Source organism: Rousettus aegyptiacus, unplaced genomic scaffold, assembly GCF_014176215.1.
Source record: "Rousettus aegyptiacus isolate mRouAeg1 unplaced genomic scaffold, mRouAeg1.p scaffold_m13_p_12, whole genome shotgun sequence".
NCBI classification, from domain to species: Eukaryota; Metazoa; Chordata; class Mammalia; order Chiroptera; family Pteropodidae; genus Rousettus; species Rousettus aegyptiacus.
The window spans coordinates 59,727,677-59,746,986 of NW_023416287.1; the positions used below are offsets into that span (position 1 = coordinate 59,727,677).

The window sequence follows — 19,310 nt, forward strand, 5'->3', positions numbered from 1 at the left end:
AGGTAGTAATGCTGTAGTTGGTCAGCTTTCCACTACAATTAAATTTGCATTTATTTTTTAAAGTAGCATACTTTGGGCTTTTAAAACATTCCTTTGATTTCAATCGTATTATCTTAATTCCTGTCATTAGCATTCGTTTGATGGACTCTTTGCTCTATTTAAAGAACTATTTGCTCATTTTCTGTATTTTTATCACAAGGCAGAAAACACCACTATTTTGTAGATTATAATGTCTTTCCTTGAGTTGAAATGACGTAAGGTAATGGAAGAGAGAAGGAAATGTAGAATTTGAAGCCAAAGGAAGAGGTTAAAATTTAGCTTATCGCAGGTTTGGGGACGGGAAGCAGGAATCTGCTCCTTGAAGTTCTCTACGTTAAACCCTACTCTTTGACGTCATTTTTATAACCATAATAATCTACCACCATCCCTGGGGGCAACACCTTAGTGAGAAACTGGAAAATATGCCCCCAGCACTAGCAGTAGTGGAAGAATTCTGCCACCCTGCACTCACAGGTAGGAGAGCAGGAAGACTTAGTAGAAGCTGGAGCCGTGGGCTCGAGGACTTCCCGGCAGCTCGTGGGAGAAAGTGCGCGGGTACTCTTCCGGGTGGCCTCCCGAGGGTCCCGATCAAGCACTTCCGGGTAGCACGTGGCCACAGGAGCCGGCCCCTCGATCGGCCTCTGCTGTGGTAGCATCCGACGAGAGTGGGAAACACCGCAGCCTTGAGCGATGGCGTCTCGGTATGACCGTGCAATCACTGTTTTCTCCCCGGACGGACACCTCTTCCAAGTGGAATATGCCCAGGAAGCTGTGAAGAAAGGATCCACAGCGGTGAGCGGGCAACTTCTTGACCACGCCCGCCTGGCCTCAGGCCTTCCTTACCCCGCTGATCCAGTCTACTCAATATAGGGGGGACAGGGAAGAGAGTCACCCATTTGTGAAAATTGCTTCGTTCCTTTTATTGAGGGAAATAATGTTTCCGAAATTTGGGCTGGAAGTGGCGGAGTAAAAGTTAATAGGTTCCGTAGGTTTCTGTTGTGCAGCTGCCTTTGTATAACGATAGCCTCAGGCACAAAATGTGGGTGCGTGCGTGCATGCGTGTGTTTTGTCAGTCTTGACTCTAGAAAAGATATTAACTTTCTGAAATAAGGAAAGAAAAGATCTCTTTCAACCTCTAACAGCCTACATGAATGCACGCGGTCCACTTCCTTAGGAATTCACATAGGGATGGAAAAGTAAGCTGCTCCGGGTACAGAGCTGTTGTTTAATCATAATTATAATATAAAGTAAAAAATTAATCATTCCTGTTCCTAAGTCAATGTAAAGTTAAATCCTTGTTGGCGAGGAAACAGTTAAAACAGCTAACCCACTGATCATTTTCACTTGTTAAAATAGTGGTCCTGATATTTGCGCCCAAATATTTGGGTGCCTTTTAGAGGTTCTAAGCCTCAAGCATCTGCACTGTTTTGCCACTGTTTTTTTTTTTTTTTTTTAAGTTTTTAAATAATACTGAAATTCTTTGAGAGATTATATCCTACTTTAAATTTACCCATACACATTTCTGAAAAACTTTTACTCAGGGTAGCAGTAATACCCCTGCCAAATTTTAGTTATATTTAATAACAATGATTTATAAAAATTAAAAAGGACAAAAGTGCCCTGGTGACCAAAGATCAATTGTCCCAAACCTTCTGAGTCCTAGGCTTTGAATTCAGAAAGATCCTATTGTTTAGATCTCAAATTTCATGAACATGTTGTGCATTTTGGAAATTGAGACACTAGTTATGGGAATACGCAGTGCATTTCCAAGTGTAACAGTGTCTGTATTTTCTCTCACTTTCCATACCAACTTAGTTATGGAAGGAAATAATTCACTTTTATTATAAATCTATCAAATGAAAAGTGGTAAAAGAAAACACTAGAAAGAATCTTATTTTTTAAAGTATTTTTCTATTTAATGGCGCCCACTAGTTTTGCTTCTGTTTTGTAAGTAATTTTTTTAGAATTGTAAATTTAAGAAAAGCCCAATATAGCTTAAACCAAAAGGGTACCATTTTGATAAAAACAAAAAGTTATATAATCCCCAGCATGGCATGAAGCATATGGTTAGAAAATAATGCCCAAGTTTTAGAGCCTAAAATAAAGGGAGTAATGGGAGAAGACTGGGGTATAATAAGAAGCCACATTGGCTCATTTAAAATGTTTTAAGAATGCTATAGAACTGATTGATAGTTCCTTTGTAATGAGCTGTAAAAGGGTAAGGATATAAAAATATCTATACCGGGCATTTTTAAAGATACATTGGAAGGATGAGACAGTTCTGTTTTAGGGTTCTGAAATTATAATTTGCACATTTGTATGGAGTTATTCATTGTTTCCTTGAGCGTGCTATGAACTTTTATATATGGTAGAATTTATAATGGCACTCGTTTATAAAATATGTCAAAGAATTAAAATATTCTTTCTATAAATGATATTTGATATGAGTTATAAATAAGCCAAGGTTAACCAGTTTTGACCAGTATGTGAATATGATATTATTTAGTAATACAAAAAGTTTTATGGGCCACAATTAGAGGCCTTGGATTTTACCTCCTTCTTGGTGATTTTCTTACAGCATGAGGTGAGGCAAGTGACCTGTTTTCTTTTTGCCTTAGTTCCCTTTTCTACAAATGAAAACTATCTTTGAATAACATTTTGGAGCGGTAATACCTTTATTCTTGGGGAAAAAAATGTATCCTTCATGATGTTCTCAAGAAAAAGATGTATTATCATTCCTCATTCTGTCCTTTCCCTGACCCTAAACTGCTGTCGGCTCCATATTTCCTATGTTATCAGATCTGAGCTCCACAGTCTGGCCATCAGTGTCTTCCATAATCCTTATCTATCTTCTTTAATTAAGGAAGCAGCTTCATGGTTTCACTAATATATCCTTCTGGCCTTGTAGATGGGAAGAGGAGAAAATACCTTTCTTTCTGCCATTCTCCATCTTTACTTATCCTCTGCACACATTTCTCCTTCACAAAGCCATCTCTGATCCACTTTAGTCATAGGGATTTCTCTTCAACTGAATTTATAATCTGTAACAGAGCATTGTACGGTATTTACTGTTTGGCCTCATATTGTCTTTAATTTCAGGTATATTTAATAGTCTTCTCACACCAACTAGATATTAAAATCTTTGAGAATCTAGATGGTGTAATTTCTATTTCTACTACATGATATACAGTGGAAGGGCTAGGAAGGAAGTGAATTAACATTTAAGGAATACTTATTTTATACCAATATTTTATGTACATCATGTTAAAAACAGTATTTAATCTCCTTTTACGTATGTTGAATCTACAATTCAGAGCTTTCATAACTTGCTGGAGGTACCCAGCTAGAAAATGATGGTGCTTCTATTCACATTTAAATTTTTCTAGTTCCAAAGCCTCTGCTCTCTTCATTGTATCATTCAGTTTATTCAATAAATATTCATGTATTAATTAGCTATCATTATCATGAATGTGGAACTCAGGTATGTATCATGTAAGGCAGCTGACTTCTCTAAGCTTCAGTTCCTTTAACAGTAAAATAGGCATTAAAATAGCACATGCTTCATAGGGTTCATGCGACAATTGAATGAGGTAATAATACATGTTAAGTATCTTGTGCAGTGTCTGCTTCACGCCAAGTACTTAATAAATGGTAGCTATTATTATTTACTATCCCTTTGTTTTCTCTTTTTTCTTCAATTTGTCTGTGGTTCTTCCAGCACATTCATTTATTATTTCAAGACATTTTTATTGAACACCTACATCTGCCAAAGGTGGTACTGGACCCTAGGGTTTCACAATGAGAAAAGAGACTCCATCCCTATCCTCAGAGAGCTTACTATCTAGCAGTAACGTTAGATGATCAAACAACAAGGCATAAATTAGTAGTATAATGGTGAGAGTATGTGGCATTATGGGAACTCTAGGTGTTAGAGAGGTCTCCCTGAGGAAGTAATGTTTAAGGAGACACCTGAGAGAGGAAAGATAACCAGGTAAAAAAAGTGGAAGGGGAAAGAAGGAAGAATATTTTAGACAAAGGAAATGGCATGTGGGGAAACCAAGCAGTAAAGGGCAGCTATATTCAGAATTGCTAAAGCAATGGAAAAATTGGACAAGATGAAGCTAGAAATGGGCCAGATCATGGAATGCCTTTAAGAGAATTAGATCCTTTGAAGAATTTTGATGTGGTTATTGTCATTCTCTAGATTATTGGTGTTGTCTTTCTAGTAACAGACTGAATTTGTGCAATCACAGAGGTACTCACATGACCCAGGTAGAATCATAAGTTTCTATCCTGGCCGTAATGATGAATATGTGATTCAAAATAGCCAATATAAATCAATTCTTAGGGCTTTTCTAACTAGAGATTTTGGTAGCTTTTTTCCCTGGGAGACTGTTAGAATGTGAGTCCATGTTGCCGGTGGCCATCTATTTTTCTGTTTAAAGAAATCCTCTGCATTAAGAGTAAATATTACAGTCCCTAGATCCTTCTGTCCCAAGTCCAGCTGTGTGCTGTCTTGTAAACCTAGTGAGATATGGTCCTTATTAATACAGATTTTAAGTAGAAGAATGCCACATTCAGATTTTCCTGTTTGTTTGTTTTTTTTCATATTTTTATTTTTAAAAGAATCTCAGATGGATGAGATTAAGACTGGAAGCAGGGAGATCACATAGGAGTCTATGAAAGTAGTCCAGATGAAAGATGCTAGTCATTTTTACTAAGGTTGGAGCCAAAATGAAAAGGCAGAATTCAGAGAAACTTTAGCAGTAGAGTTTATACAATTTGATGATTATTTGGATGGTGTTGTGGAGATAGGGAAAGGAAAGAAGGAGGTATTGAAGAAGGAGAAATCAGAGATAATGCTTCAATTTCTGGATTTCACCAACAAAGTGGCACTGCCATTTTCTGGGGAATATGAAGCACTAAGTGTGAGGGGATGATACCCGAGGTTTGGACTTATTGAGATTGAGATGCTTATGGGAACTGTAGTATGCACCCTCTATAATGGCCTCCAGTGATCCCCATCTTCTGGTGTTCATGCCCTTGTGTAAACCTTCCCCCGGATGTGGGCAGAACCTAGTTATTCACTTCTAAGAGATAGTATAGGCAAAACTGATGGGATGTTACTTCAGAGATTAGGTTACAAAGAGATGGTGACTGAACATTTTGTTCCTTTGCTTTTCTAGTGCTGTTTTTAAATTAGGTGTGGATATTGAATTTATCAAATGCCTTTGTAGCTTTTATCATTTTATTTTTACTATGGAATTGTTTTACTTAGGACTATGAAAGTTTCAAGCATCAGAAATACAGCTCAATAATTTAAGCAAAAAAGTGAATCTACTGAATCAAGTACCCAAAGGGAGCAAGGGTAAACCTTGCTTTTAGGCTCAATTCAGTGGCTGCTCAGATCTTAAATGATGTCAGCAGAACTGATGTGTCTCTCTGTGTGTATCTCTCTTTCTCTCCCTTCCTCTCCCTCTGCATCCCTTCTTCTCTTGCCCTGTTACTTTCACTGGCAGACAAGACCTCTCTAAGTGATGACTCCTAAATAGCCCTAGGCTCCAAATACCAAGCTCTGTGTATGACAGAATTATCCTGTTTTCCAAACATTTCCAGTAAAACTTTAAGGATTTACAATTTAGATAGACTGATTTGCATTACAGCCCCACCTAAAGATCAGAAGGCCAAGAATAACAGTTCTCTACTATCCGCTACGACATTTATATTAAAATATTTGCTTTTATTGATGTTTCTAAAATTCCTGGAATAAACCATACTCATTTGTAATATGTTGCTATTTTTTTATAATTCTGGATTCTATTTGTAAATATCTTGTTTTGAATTTTTAGCATCAGCTTTGCTAAGTGAAAATCCTTGGTATTTTCCTTTATTTAGAAAGTGTTGTATTTGTCAGATTTTAACATTGTTGCATAGCTCTCCTAAAAAAGAGGAACATTTCCATTTTGATCTATACCATAGAATAATTTAAATAGCATAGGAATTACCCATAACAGAAGATTAGAAAGAATTCATTCATGAACCTTCTGACACTTGTTTTTGAAGAATAGTTCTTTTCTGAAATTATCTGATGTTCGTTAGTAAGACTGAGTTTCTTTTCTTGAGTCAGTATGGGCAATTTTTAATTATTCTAGTTTGTCATTCTTTTTGGTCAGGTTTTGGAATTTCTTAATTTAGGGTTCTAATTTTTAAGTTCCTTTTTCTCACTTGATTATATATATACATGTATATATACACACATATACATATATATATATATTTTTTTACTCTTTCTGCCTTTTGGCTATGCTAACAGGCATCCTTTAAAATTATTTCTTTTAAAAACTATCTTTTGATATTATTCATCATTTTTTTTTGTTTTCTCCTGAATCATTAATTTCTGTTTTTTCCTTATTTCTTTCCTTAAACTTAGTTTAAATATTTTTATTCCATTATGAATTTCTTGAATAAACTTTCAGTTTTTATTTCATTTTATAACATGAGATTATGAATTTTCTTCTGAACATAATTTTGTCAACATACAAAAGACTTTGATATTAGAATTTTCATTATAAACATTTTCTAGATTGCATGTGTTGGCAGTTTTGTTTTTTGAAAAGAAAAAAATTGTATATACAAAATGTGTTGAATTTGAGTCATCCACATAGGTAATGGGGTGGTAGATGAACTAGGAGGAAAATGGGTAGCCCACTGGGGCTGTAGGTGATGGAAGCAGGGATTGAGGTGGGGGGTTGTTTTAGGGGTGCAACTCCCCCCAGGGCTTTCACAGCTTGCATTTCCTAGCCTCTGGCTGAGGCCAGTCAGGTAAATCTCCCTCCTTTCCTTCTCTCCTCCTTCCATGCCCCACCATCTCAGGGATGGGATGTGCCTGTTGCCTGTAACATAACCCTCCGAAAGTCAGCTCCTCACACAACTCCCTGGCTACCTGTGGTGCCTGTGTTCAGAGGCACTCTAATGAACCAGCCTGTTGACAGGTATAATTTCTTTATTAAGTCAAAATTTGTTTAGGTGAGAGTTATAAAAAAATTATTATGTTGTCTTGTGATCAATGAATTTGATTTGTTTCAATTTGGGGAAAATACTGAAATTTTCTTTGAGTCCTAATATATGTTAATTGTTATAATGTTCCATGATTTAATAAGAAGGCATGTTCCCTGTAGGGTATGAAATTCAACATATGCCTATTAGGTGAGAGTGAGTTGTGGAGGGAGGGTTTGCTGGTTTTAGATAGGATAGTTAGGGAAGGCCTCTTGAATAAACTGACAGACTTGAATGAAGTGAGGGAACGATTAGAGCAAAAGCCTTAATAGTTTATGTTTTATTTAATTGAAAAATGTAAACTCAAGTCTAGTTCTATATTTAATCTGTTATTTAGTTTTACTTCCAGAATGCTAATTCAGAACATACCTTTTTGCATAGTTATTCTGCATAAAACAGTATTAATATCACATTTGGCCACAAGGCAATCACAAACACAAATACCAATATCACAATATTTAGATTACCATTGTAATACAGAATTAAAATTCTCATAAATTATTCTTGAACCCCTGAGAATGTGGCATGTTTCCCCAGAAGTCCCTGTTTGGGAACTACTACCCTTGGACATTATTCTTCAGATTTTTTTCCATTTCCTTACCAAGGGAAGTGCTAGAGGGAAGAGCAGTAGTGATTCTTTTTGTTATATTTGTGTTTGATTTGAGACTGTGACCTAGGGTGAGGGCCTTTGGTCTTTATCTTGGCTGCTTATGACCCCAATTCCTGTTCCTCCAAATTGTGAGATACATGAGAGAGATTTCAGAATGTTATCTGTTTAACTTTCTGTACTATTTCTACTTCCACCAGTACTAGTACTGCCCGTTCTATAAGGAATCTACATGGATTCCCAGCATCTTCTTTCATTTTGGTTTAAATGGTTCTATAATTAGATTGCAAATCTTCAGGTGTATTTTACGAGATTTGGATGCTCATGTAGTTTCAACATTTAATTTCTACCTATATTTCTTTTTTGCTTCCATTTTGGGGAATGGACTTAAACTAAGCCTGGACCTATGCAGTGGTTTCCTTAAAAGTGTACTTTTTCACTTTTATTGGATTTTAAGGAAAAGCCTTTTCCTATAAGTCATGTTTTAGAATAATTAGATTTAATGTTAACACTGACAACTAATTATGTTTTTTAAATGACTTGACAGGTTGGAATTCGAGGTACTGATATAGTTGTACTTGGCGTAGAAAAAAAATCTGTTGCCAAGCTTCAAGATGAAAGAACTGTGAGGAAAATTTGTGCTCTTGATGACCATGTCTGCATGGCTTTTGCAGGTACTTATGGACCTACAATAATGATACAGAGTAACTTGGTGTAGTAGGGTAACACATTTGGCTTCTCTACAGCTGTTGTGCTGTATTTATACAACATATGGAGTTATACTACATTTCTTATTAAATGCAAAATATACCTTATCTTTTCTGGAAAATCATAACTCTGCAAACCAGGATTTCTGATAGTTAGCTTTGATAGAACATAAATGTTAGAAGGTATATGTTATATTACCTTAATTATAACTTTAGGTAGTTGTTTTATTTTTAAACTTTTTATTTTGATATAATTTTAGATATTGGAAAATTACAAGAAAATAGAGTAGTCTCCTTTACCCATTACCCAGTTTTCCCCAATGGTAACGTCTTCAAAAACCGGTAAACTGACATTGTTACAAGCCACAGAGTTTATTCAGATTTCACCAGTTTACATGCACTCATTTGTGTGTGTGTGTGTGTGTGTGTGTGTGTGTGTGTGTAGTTTTATTAGACTTACCACACGTTTAGATTCCTGTAGCCATCAACGTAATCAAGATACACAACTCTTACATTACCACTATCCATGCTATTCCTCCTCCACAACACTAACCTCTGGCAACCACTAATCTGTTCTCCATCTCTATAATTTTGCCATTTTGAGACTACTATATGAATAGAATCATATGGTATATAACCGATTCATATTGGCTTTTTTTTTCATTCAACATAGTACCATTGTAATTCATCCAAGCTACTGCATATATCAATAATATGTTGCTTTTTAATGCTAAATAGTACGCCATCGTACAGTGTCCTTCACCCGCTGAAAGACATTGGGATGATTTCCAGTTTTTCCTATTATAAATAAAGTTGGTGTGAACTTTCGTGTACAAGTTTTTATGTGAACATAGGTTTTTATTGTTCAGGGGTAAATGCTAAAGAATATAATTGCTGGGTCAGATGATAATGCATGCTTTGTTATATAAAAAACTGCCAAATTGTTTTCCAAAGCGGTTATACTGTTTTACATTTCTACTAGCAGTATATGAATGATCATTTTCTCTGCATCCTCAGTAGCATTTGATGTTGTTATTATTTTCTATTTTAGACATCTGTATAGGTGTATAGTGATATCTCATTGTGGGTTTAACTTGCATTTGCCTCATGGGTAATGATGTTGAACATCATTTCATGTACTTATTTGCATCTGTAAAGCAAGCAAGACATGTTTCTTGTTTTGGTGTTTTTGTTTTGTTCATTTTTTAATCAGAATTTTATATTGAAGTTAAAAAACCTTATTGACCAAAAAATAACATTTATCTTACTGTCTTAAAAAAGGAATTATTGTGCCACAAAACAAATCTTAATAAAGTTTAAAAGGTTAAAATCATACCAAGTATCATTTCTAATTAAATGGAATAAAATTAGAAATCAACAGCAGAAGGAAAATTGAAAAATCCATAAATATGTGGAAATTAAACAATACTCTTAGTAAATCCATGGGTCAAATAAAAAAATCACGAGAAATTAGAGCATATCTGGAGACAAATGAAAATGAGAAAACAACATGCACAGTATATGGGATACACCAAAATCAGTGATAACAGGAAAATATATAGCAATAAATGCTTATATTAAAAAAGATTTAATTTCAACAACTTAACTTTTCTTCTTAGGAATTAGAAAAATAAGAACAAACTAAACCCAAAACTGGCAGAAGGAAGGAGATAATAAAGATTAGAGCAGAGATAATATAAAATAGAGAATAGAAAAACAATAGAGAAAAATCAACAAACCCAAGAACTGGTTCTTTGAAAAGATCAACAAAATTGATAAACCTTTAGTCAGATGGATGGAGAATGAAAGAAGGCTTGACTAAAATCAGAAATGACAAGGGCTTGACTAAAATCAGAAATGCTACTAATGATGTTAACAGAAATAAAAAGAGTTATAAGAGAGTACTATGAATAGTCATACACCAACAAATGAGATAGCCCAGAATAAACTGAGAAAGTCCTTGAAGAGTATAAATTATTTGAAGTTACTCAAAAAGAAATAGAAAATCTCAACAGATGTATAATAAATAAGGAATAAATCAGTAATCAAACACCTTTCAACAAGGGAAATTTCAGGACTAGATGTTTTCACTGGTGAATTCTACCAAACATTTAAAGAAGAGTTAATAATCCTTCTGAAACTCTTCCAAAAAGTCTAAAAAGAAGGAATACTTTCAAACTTAATCCATGAGGCCAACATTACCCTGATACCAAAACCAGACAGAGATACTACAAGAAAACTATAGTTCAATATCTCTTATAAAAATTGATGTAAAAATCCTCAACAAAATACTAGCAAACCATATTCCAGCATATTTAAGGGGATTATACTCTGTGACTAAGAGATTTATTCCTGGAGTGCAAGGATAGTTCAACAAATGAAAATCACTGTAATATACCACATTATAATAAAATGAAGAGGAAAACTACATGATCATCTCAATTGATGTATAAAAAGAATTTTACAAACTTTAACAGCCTTTGAGGATTAAAAAAAAAAATTCAACAGACTGGGAGTAGAAGAAAATAACCTCAATGTAATAAAGGCCATATATGAAAACCCACAGTGCACATCATACTCAATACTCATACGCAATGGTGAAAGACTGAAAGCTTTTTCTCTTAAAATCAGGAATAAGTCAAGAATGTCCACTTTGAAGACATTATGCTAAGTGAAATAGTCACAGTAGGACAATTACTATGTGATTCTACTTATGTGAGATACCTAGAGTAGTCAGATTCATAAAGACACCAAGCAGAATGGCAGTTGCAAAGGGAGTTGGAGGCAGAGGGAATGAGAAGCTGTTGTTTCATACATTCAAAGTTTCAGTTTGGAAAGATAAAAAGTCCTAGAGATGGATGGTGATGATTGCCCAGCAGTGCAAATATACTTAATTCCATTGACCTGTACATTTAAAAATGGTTAAAATGGTAAATTTTATTTTATATGTATTTTACTATGATAAAAATTTTTTTAAAAAAGGAACCATGTTAATATAAATGATAGAATGCTGTAATCTCTGGTACATATACCTTTCTGACTTTAACATAAAGATAATTTTTAAATGTATATAACTTTTAGCAGAGTAAAATAAGTATTTACTAATATTCCCCTTACATGTTAATTAATTTTTGAAAATAGAAAATACTAAATGTCTATTATTGGGGAATTGGTATAATAAATCATAGTACATCCATGCAATTGCTTAAAAATATGAGTTCTGGAATCATACCAACTGGATTCTATGACAGACTCCATATCCATTACACCTGTGACTGGGCAAGGTACTTAATGCTCTTTGCCTCAGTTTAGTCATCTGTAACATGAGGTTAATGATAGTATCTACCTTATTGATTTATTACAAGGATTAAGTGAGTTGATACGTAAGAAGCATTTAAAACAAGGTCTGGCATATGTGAGTGTTTAAAAAATATTACTGTTACCACTACTCTTATTAGTTCATTATCATCACCACCATCATTATCATCATCATTATTATTTAGTGGCAGGTAAAAAAGGAGGCAATAAGATCTGTATGTATTGACACGTATCCATAATATATATTAAAAATAGGTTGCTAAAGAATATAAATGATAACAGTTTTGTTTATATATTTTGGAATTAGCTAGTACCTCTTATTTCCTCTGTTGGAATATTTTATAATGGGCACATATTAGAAATAGTTTCATTTTGAAAAAAAAATCATATTTTGTCGTTGTTATAGTGTGCTTTAAATGTTTGGAAAACAGCCCTTAGGAAAAAAATCAAAGAATTTTAAAAAGACAATTATTTCATGTAGCATGTGGAATTCCACTTAATAGTAGAAATTTGACATTATGATAGTATCTGCAAGTTAAAGTTTTGGTATAAAGTTAAAAGCACTAGATGATGGACTCATTTCTTCTGTATAATGGCTTATTTATAAACAAAGTGAGATGGAAAATTTCATTGCTCTCTTTAAATAGAATTTGTCCTCTTTTTCCTAGCTATTTAATATTGATTAGTATAATTGCTATATTTCAGTTAAAAACAGATAAATACACAGAACTATGTTACTCATATGATTTGGCAAATTTATCACTAATTTTCTTTTAATGACTTATATTACTATCTGAGTGTGATATTTTTTATGTTTCCATCATTTGGGGGTCATATTTACATTGTAAAAGGGAAATACTCTCCTTTCTGATCATATTTTGAATGAAGCTTTTAATTCACAAGATAGGCCAAATCAATCTCCTCCCATTTCTTTCTCTCAGGTAACATTCACAGAGAAGGGAAATCAGTTTCTCCTCCTTTAACTATCTGATTGTAATTTACACTCTACCCATGAGTGTTAGGTTGCTTCTTAACAGTGACATATTCTGACAATTTTTTTGTTGTTGACTACAATTAACCATCTTCGGGGACTAGAAATTCTTCCAGGTGTGTAGAAACCTGATATAAAATGATGTGGAAGGGGAACAAGAGTATGTGACTGCAAAAGACTAATGGTTATATGAGAAATGGCTGTTTCAGAGACTTTGTGAATGAATTTTTTGGGCAATGTGGCATTAAGAGAGCGGGGAAAGAAACAAAATGTCCATGAAGTCTTTGATAGAAATGTTTGCAATCATTGCATCTGTTTAAGTTTTTCGCCAATTTTTTAAAAAATAGAAACATTTATTTCCTTATAGAAGTTTTGGGAATTACAGGATATTTGGTATGACAAAAGTAAGACTGACAAAAGTTTTCTTTTTCTGTTTTAACATTCTTGATTCCCTAACCCGTAATATTAGAGAAAATGCTGAGAAGTGATGTCATAGTCACATTGAATGAAATTTGATTTTTTTTTCATAAAACAAAATCCAGCTTCATCATTTAGGTAATAGTATATTAGTTTTTGAATCAGGATAGGCCATCAATCTTTGAACAGTCTGCCATTGATATCCTCCCCCAAAAAGTTTTAAAAAATAGGACTACAGAGACTTTTAAAAAATATTTAAATCACAATAACCTGCCCAGCTACTGTGAATTAAACCACTTTAATCTTTGGGAAATAGTTTAATATTAATATTTAACTATTATTCTTGAAAGCCATTTTTTTAAAATAAGAATGCATCAAATTAAGTCCTGAAGGAAATAAATCAGAATGGCAGATGAGTGACACTCTATTTTACGAATTCTTTATAATGGACATATATTGTGAAAAACAAAGGACATTATAAGAAAGATTTTATGGTAGCTAAAAACCTTTGACAAGGAAAATAAGGTGTTTTTTGTAATGTGTCAATGACTTTTATAGGACTGACTGCTGATGCCAGAGTAGTGATAAACAGAGCCCGTGTGGAGTGCCAGAGTCATAAACTTACAGTGGAGGACCCAGTCACTGTAGAATATATAACTCGCTTCATAGCAACCTTAAAGCAGGTAAGCCAGTATTCCAACAGATTTCTTCAGGTTTTTTCCTTTATCGCTATGGATCCAATCATGGAAATACTACAATCACGTTAATCATTTAGTCTATTATATATACTAAATTCTTTATTCTTTTTCACATTTATTTCATATTCACACTCTTACCTCCAGTAGAATGGATTGACTTCATCACTAGGAATCTCAAATCAGTATCAGTTCTGAGAATTATATTAAAATTTGAAAGAGCAATAAATCTAATCATTTAAGGGGATTTCTTTACTTCTGGAGATAATGAGAACTGTTTTTTAGAGTTTATACCCATGATTCTTTCACCTACAAACCAAAACAACTGATTAGGTTTAGATGTGACTTCTGAATCCATGAGTAGATATGTGGTTTGACATTTAGTATAATCATAATGTATACAAGTATTTTTTCATTTATTACTATTTTATGTATTTCTTATATATGTCAACAGTCTTTATACTTATTCTTACTAATTATATAGGCATACCTCATTTTATTGCACTTCGCTTTATTGCGCTTCACAGATGTGTTTATTACAAATTGAAAGCAAGATCATACACCCTACACCAGCAAAAAGATTGTGACTCACTTCAATGTGACACTCTTTATTGTAGTGGTCTGGAACCCAACCTGCAATATCTCCGAGGTATGCCTGTAATACTGCTTCTAGTGCTGTCTGGTAATTATTTAGGTTGTTCTCAGTTTCTTTCGTTTTCTCATATTCATTCTCTCTCCCTCCCCGCCCCGCCCCCACCAGTCTGTTATGTTTGTGTGTGTGTGTGTGTGTGTCTGTCTGTCTGTCTCTCTCTCTCTCATTCTCTCTCTCTCTCTCAGTTTGCTACTTCGATAACATTATTTTTTGTCCCAGCTTTTATTTTTCTTTTTTGAATTATCTTGTTACATTAATTTTCAGTATGGAATTGTTAGATTAGAGGTTGTAATTGGTTTTAAGACTCTTGTTATATGTAGGTAAATTACTTTCTGCAAAGATTGAACCAATTTTTATTGTGCAACCAACAATGTATAAATGTATCCCTAAAGGATCATCAGCATTGGATTTTTTATTTTTCTTTTATTTTGCAAATAAGTGTAACATAGTGCTGTATAGTTGTTTTAATTTGTATTTTATAATTAGTAGTGAAGTTGATTTTTTCCACGTTATTTTGTTATTTTAATTTCTGCTAGCATAAACTATTTTTCCTTTCAATAGGCATTCCAGTGGTTAAGAATGTCCCCCTAGGAGCCAGAATTTTGGGGTTTGAATCCTGACCTTGCTACTTTTTAGTGCTTTGGGCAAACTAGTTAGCCTGTTTTACCTTGATTTTCTTATTTATAAAATGAGCATTATAGTCATACCTATTCTGTTAAGTTGGATTAAATGATTTAATACATTAAAAACATTTAGAACTCTTTCTGGCATGGATTTTACCATTTGTCCATATAGAGATTTTTTTATAGACTGTCTATTCTAAATATTAAAGTTTTAAATTACATACTTATAAAAAATTGCCCCATTTAAAAAATTTAATTCATGCTGCAGAAAAGTCCAACATTTTTATATTGTTCTTATTTTTTTTTTAGTTGATTTTCTCAGAGGTTATAAAGGTATCCCCCACAAAACAAAGTGTAGTGCATTGTGTATACAAGGTTCTCAATTGTGGTTTTCAGGTTTTCTTCTAGAAATATAAAGGTTATGCATAGAACATTTATAGAAATATATATTTTAAATCTGTAACAATAAAATTGCCACTGGGGAGGGTCCTGGGTTCAGGGACAAAAAGAGATGTTTTAGATATACGTTTGGTACTTCTAAATTATTTTAACCCTGTGCATATATTACTTTTTCATTAAAAAAAATGGTTGATTAAGCAAATAAAGTAAAAGGGTCTCTCTTCTAAGGTATATTTACAAAGCACCTACTTATTCTTTGTGATCTAGGAACATTATAATATACAGAGAAATTAAGATATAAAGTCTATTTTTAAGAGTTTATTTATGTTTGCATAGCTCAGTTACTTGCATTCATAATTTAAAGAAGTTTATAAAAATACATATATAATAAAATGTGAAAATAAAAAAATAAACATGATACATAGACAAGTCCAGGAAGAAAGCTAATGTAAAGCTGTTTCAAGCCACAAAGTTATATACAGTTCCTAAAGCTGCCTGTAAATGTGGTCTTGAGTTTTCTGTCAGTTTTGCCTCTTTGCACAGCTTCTAAGGGTACCAATCTCAGAATTAGTGTGAATTTCACTCCCTGGAGCACAAATCCAGGAAGTTCCTGGCACTGAAGTCAAAAGAAATACGATTGGTTTTCAGTGTCCTGTTGTCTATGAGGAAAAAGCATTGCTTTTTCTTTAAGCGAAACAAAGGTTTCCTTGTTCTAGAACTGAAAGAAATGTCTTTGTTGGGTTTTATGTAGCAATAACTTAGTATATAGTGAACAGAATATACTCGGTAATAATAATATCAAGTAAGAATACTTGATGATAATAGTAACAATTATGGTGTCTTCCAATGTAAACCAAGGAGTACTTCCAGAGTACAGCACATTGAAGTCAGCTTTTCTGGGAACCAAAGTGGTGTAACACACACTGTTCTGCTGTATTAAAAAGATTGCAATCTAGTTATACTACCAAAATGTACATAAAGCAGCAAGAAAATTTTAAGACCAAAAAAAAGAAAACTTATGATTTTATTTTATAGACTGTACATTAATTTCTTAAAAATTTCAACATGGACTTGAGGTTAGTCCAGAAATCAGGAAGAGGATCTTTAAGATATATAGAATAAGAATCAATAAAGAAGATCATTTTGGCAAGAATACTTTTATTTGCTATTATAATTTGTTATTTGATATATAACGGTATTATCCTTTTTTATGGCCTTATACAGAAAGTAGTTATGAAAACATTTTATTTTTCAGAAATACACTCAGAGCAATGGACGAAGACCTTTTGGTATTTCTGCCTTAATTGTAGGCTTTGATGATGATGGAATCCCAAGATTATATCAGACCGATCCCTCTGGTACTTACCATGCTTGGAAGGTGAGTCATGAATTTTTTAACATAATAAAAGAAATTGAATAAATTTATTTACTGTTAATGCTTTATTGCTTTCAAAGACATGACAAAAATTTTGTTACATTAAAATATTGATGATTGGTAGAAACTTTCTGTAACCATTTAGCTAGTCAGCTATTATGATGATTTTTGATGAATAGAGAAACACTTTGATTGATTAATAACAAGGTATTTCCGTATGTTTGAAAAGATGGGACAATCCTAAGTATATAAATGGCCAAATAAAAGAAATATCCAGTTCCTATTCATCATTCATTCTTCCATATTAATACTGCATCATATAGGTGCTTACTTTGAATAGATGTAGTCTTTCTGCTTTTAATAAAGAATTAAATGAGCTTTTAAATCCCATACTGAAATCTTCAATGCAACATCCATTCTAGAAGAGTCAGAGCACTCCCAACTATGAAGTTATTCTTAACTTAATGTATCAGTACATTGCAATTATCACCATATAATTCCCAGAATATAGTGTGTTTTTTGGATAAGTCGTTATTTTTGTTTCAGTACCCAGCTATGAACTTTGTTTAATGGTGCACTCAAATCTAATACAAAAGTCTAAGGCCTAGTGAAACTACAGTTTCCAAAAGTGAATTTTTGTATATTTTCATATATAAGAATACGACTATACCACAGAATCTAAGTGATTTTGACTTTATTAAAAGTTTAAATACTTAGGCTTTGAAATAACTTTATGATGCGTTTATTTTACTATTATTAAGCTCCAAATAAATTTCTTGAGAAATATTGACTTGATCTTTGTGATAACTAAAGGATTTGATCTGAGCTGACCATACTCATTAGATACCATTTTAGAAACCAATTAATTAACCAAGCCAGTACAACAATGGATTATATTCTTACCAAAGAGAAGGGAGTACTTGTGTTAGCTGCACATCTTCTTTTAAACTACCTCAACAGTCTACTTGGTAGTAATCAGAAGCTATGAATTTACCTGCTGCAGTTACCAGACTTTGTCCTCCAGTTAGAAATCTTTTACATAGGCTGGATTTCTTGTGCCTCCAAATCTGCACCCTAAACAAAACACATTACTACACTGACTTTGTCTAAATATTTTGAAGTCTGCCATCTTCTGTTTGCATTTATCATTACATCATTATCCTTCATTTAAATTTTATAACATCACAATTTCCAAGTTTACATAATTTTCTGTTTTAATTTAGTTGCTCTCTGGGGTCACACAAAGAAGCATTTTTTATTTCAACATCAATTAGTTATGAAAATTATGAAATTTTTAAATTGTTGGGAATTTTATTTATCATCTAGGTCTAAAACTGCTCTGCTGTGGTGTTTTTGAAGGTGATGTAGTAGAGGTGGGGAAGAGGTGAACAGTGTGCCTGCCTGCACGCACACATACGCCCATTATCATTATTTTACATATTGCACTTTATATTACATATTGCACTTTCTTGTAAGATTTTGGTTGAAAGAAGTATTTATAAAGCTTTTTGTTTTTATTTTTTTAACTTTAAAAAAATTGCGTTTATGGGGGTAAAATTGGTTAATACAATTATGTAATTTTCAGGTGTACATTGTAATGTGACATCTGAATATTCTATTGTGTGTTTACCACCCGAAGTCCAGTTTCCTTCAGCTACCATATATTTGACCCTCTTTACCCCGTCTACTTCTTCCCTCCTCCCCTACACCCTGTGCTCTGGTGACCACTAGTCTATAGTCCATGTCCATGAGTCTCTGTTTGTTTGTCCTATTCATTTGTTGCTTTTAGGTTTATATCCCACATATAAGTGATATCACGTGATTCTCAACTTTTTCTGTCTGGTTTATTTCCCTCAGCATGATTATCTCAAGGTCCATCCATGTTGTCGTAAATGGCAGTATTTCATCTCTTCTTATGGCTGAGTAATATTCCATTGTATGTATGCATCACAGCTTCTTTAGCCAATCATCTATCGTAGGACACTTCGGTTGCTTCCATGTCTTGGTCACTGTGAATAATGCTGCTATGAACATCGGCGTGCAAATATCTTTTTGGATTTTTAAGTCTTTGGGGTAAATACCCAGTAGAGGGATTGCTGGATTATATGGTAGATCAATTCTTAGTTATTTTAAGGAACCTCCATACTGTTTCCCATAGTGGCTGTACCAATTCGCAGTCTCACCAGTAGTGTTTGAGGGTTCTTTTTCCTCCACATCCTCTCCAGCATTTGTTATTACTTGTCCTGTTGATTATAGCTATTCAGGTGTGAGATGGTATCTCATTGTGGTTTTGATTTGCATTTCCCTAATAGTGATGTTGAGCATCTTTTCAAATATTTTTTGGCCATTCGTATGTCCTCTAGGGAGAAGTGTCTGTTCAGGTCCTCTGCCCATTTTTTGATTGGATTGTTTTTTGTTGCATTAAGTTGTA

The 19,310-nt window shown here is 33.5% G+C and overlaps 1 protein-coding gene across 1 annotated transcript in view; it reads left to right on the forward strand.

Moving 5' to 3' along the window:
- The first annotated feature begins 653 nt into the window (after window positions 1-653).
- Window positions 654-19,310, forward strand: part of PSMA8 (proteasome 20S subunit alpha 8) — a 28,563-nt gene continuing 9,906 nt past the window's right edge. Inside the window, exons 1-4 of the mRNA XM_016160073.2 lie at window positions 654-831; window positions 8,250-8,376; window positions 13,694-13,818; window positions 16,760-16,882. Of these exons, the coding sequence (XP_016015559.1) occupies window positions 730-831; window positions 8,250-8,376; window positions 13,694-13,818; window positions 16,760-16,882 (477 nt within the window). The 5' untranslated portion in view covers window positions 654-729. The remainder of the gene's footprint in view (window positions 832-8,249; window positions 8,377-13,693; window positions 13,819-16,759; window positions 16,883-19,310) is intronic.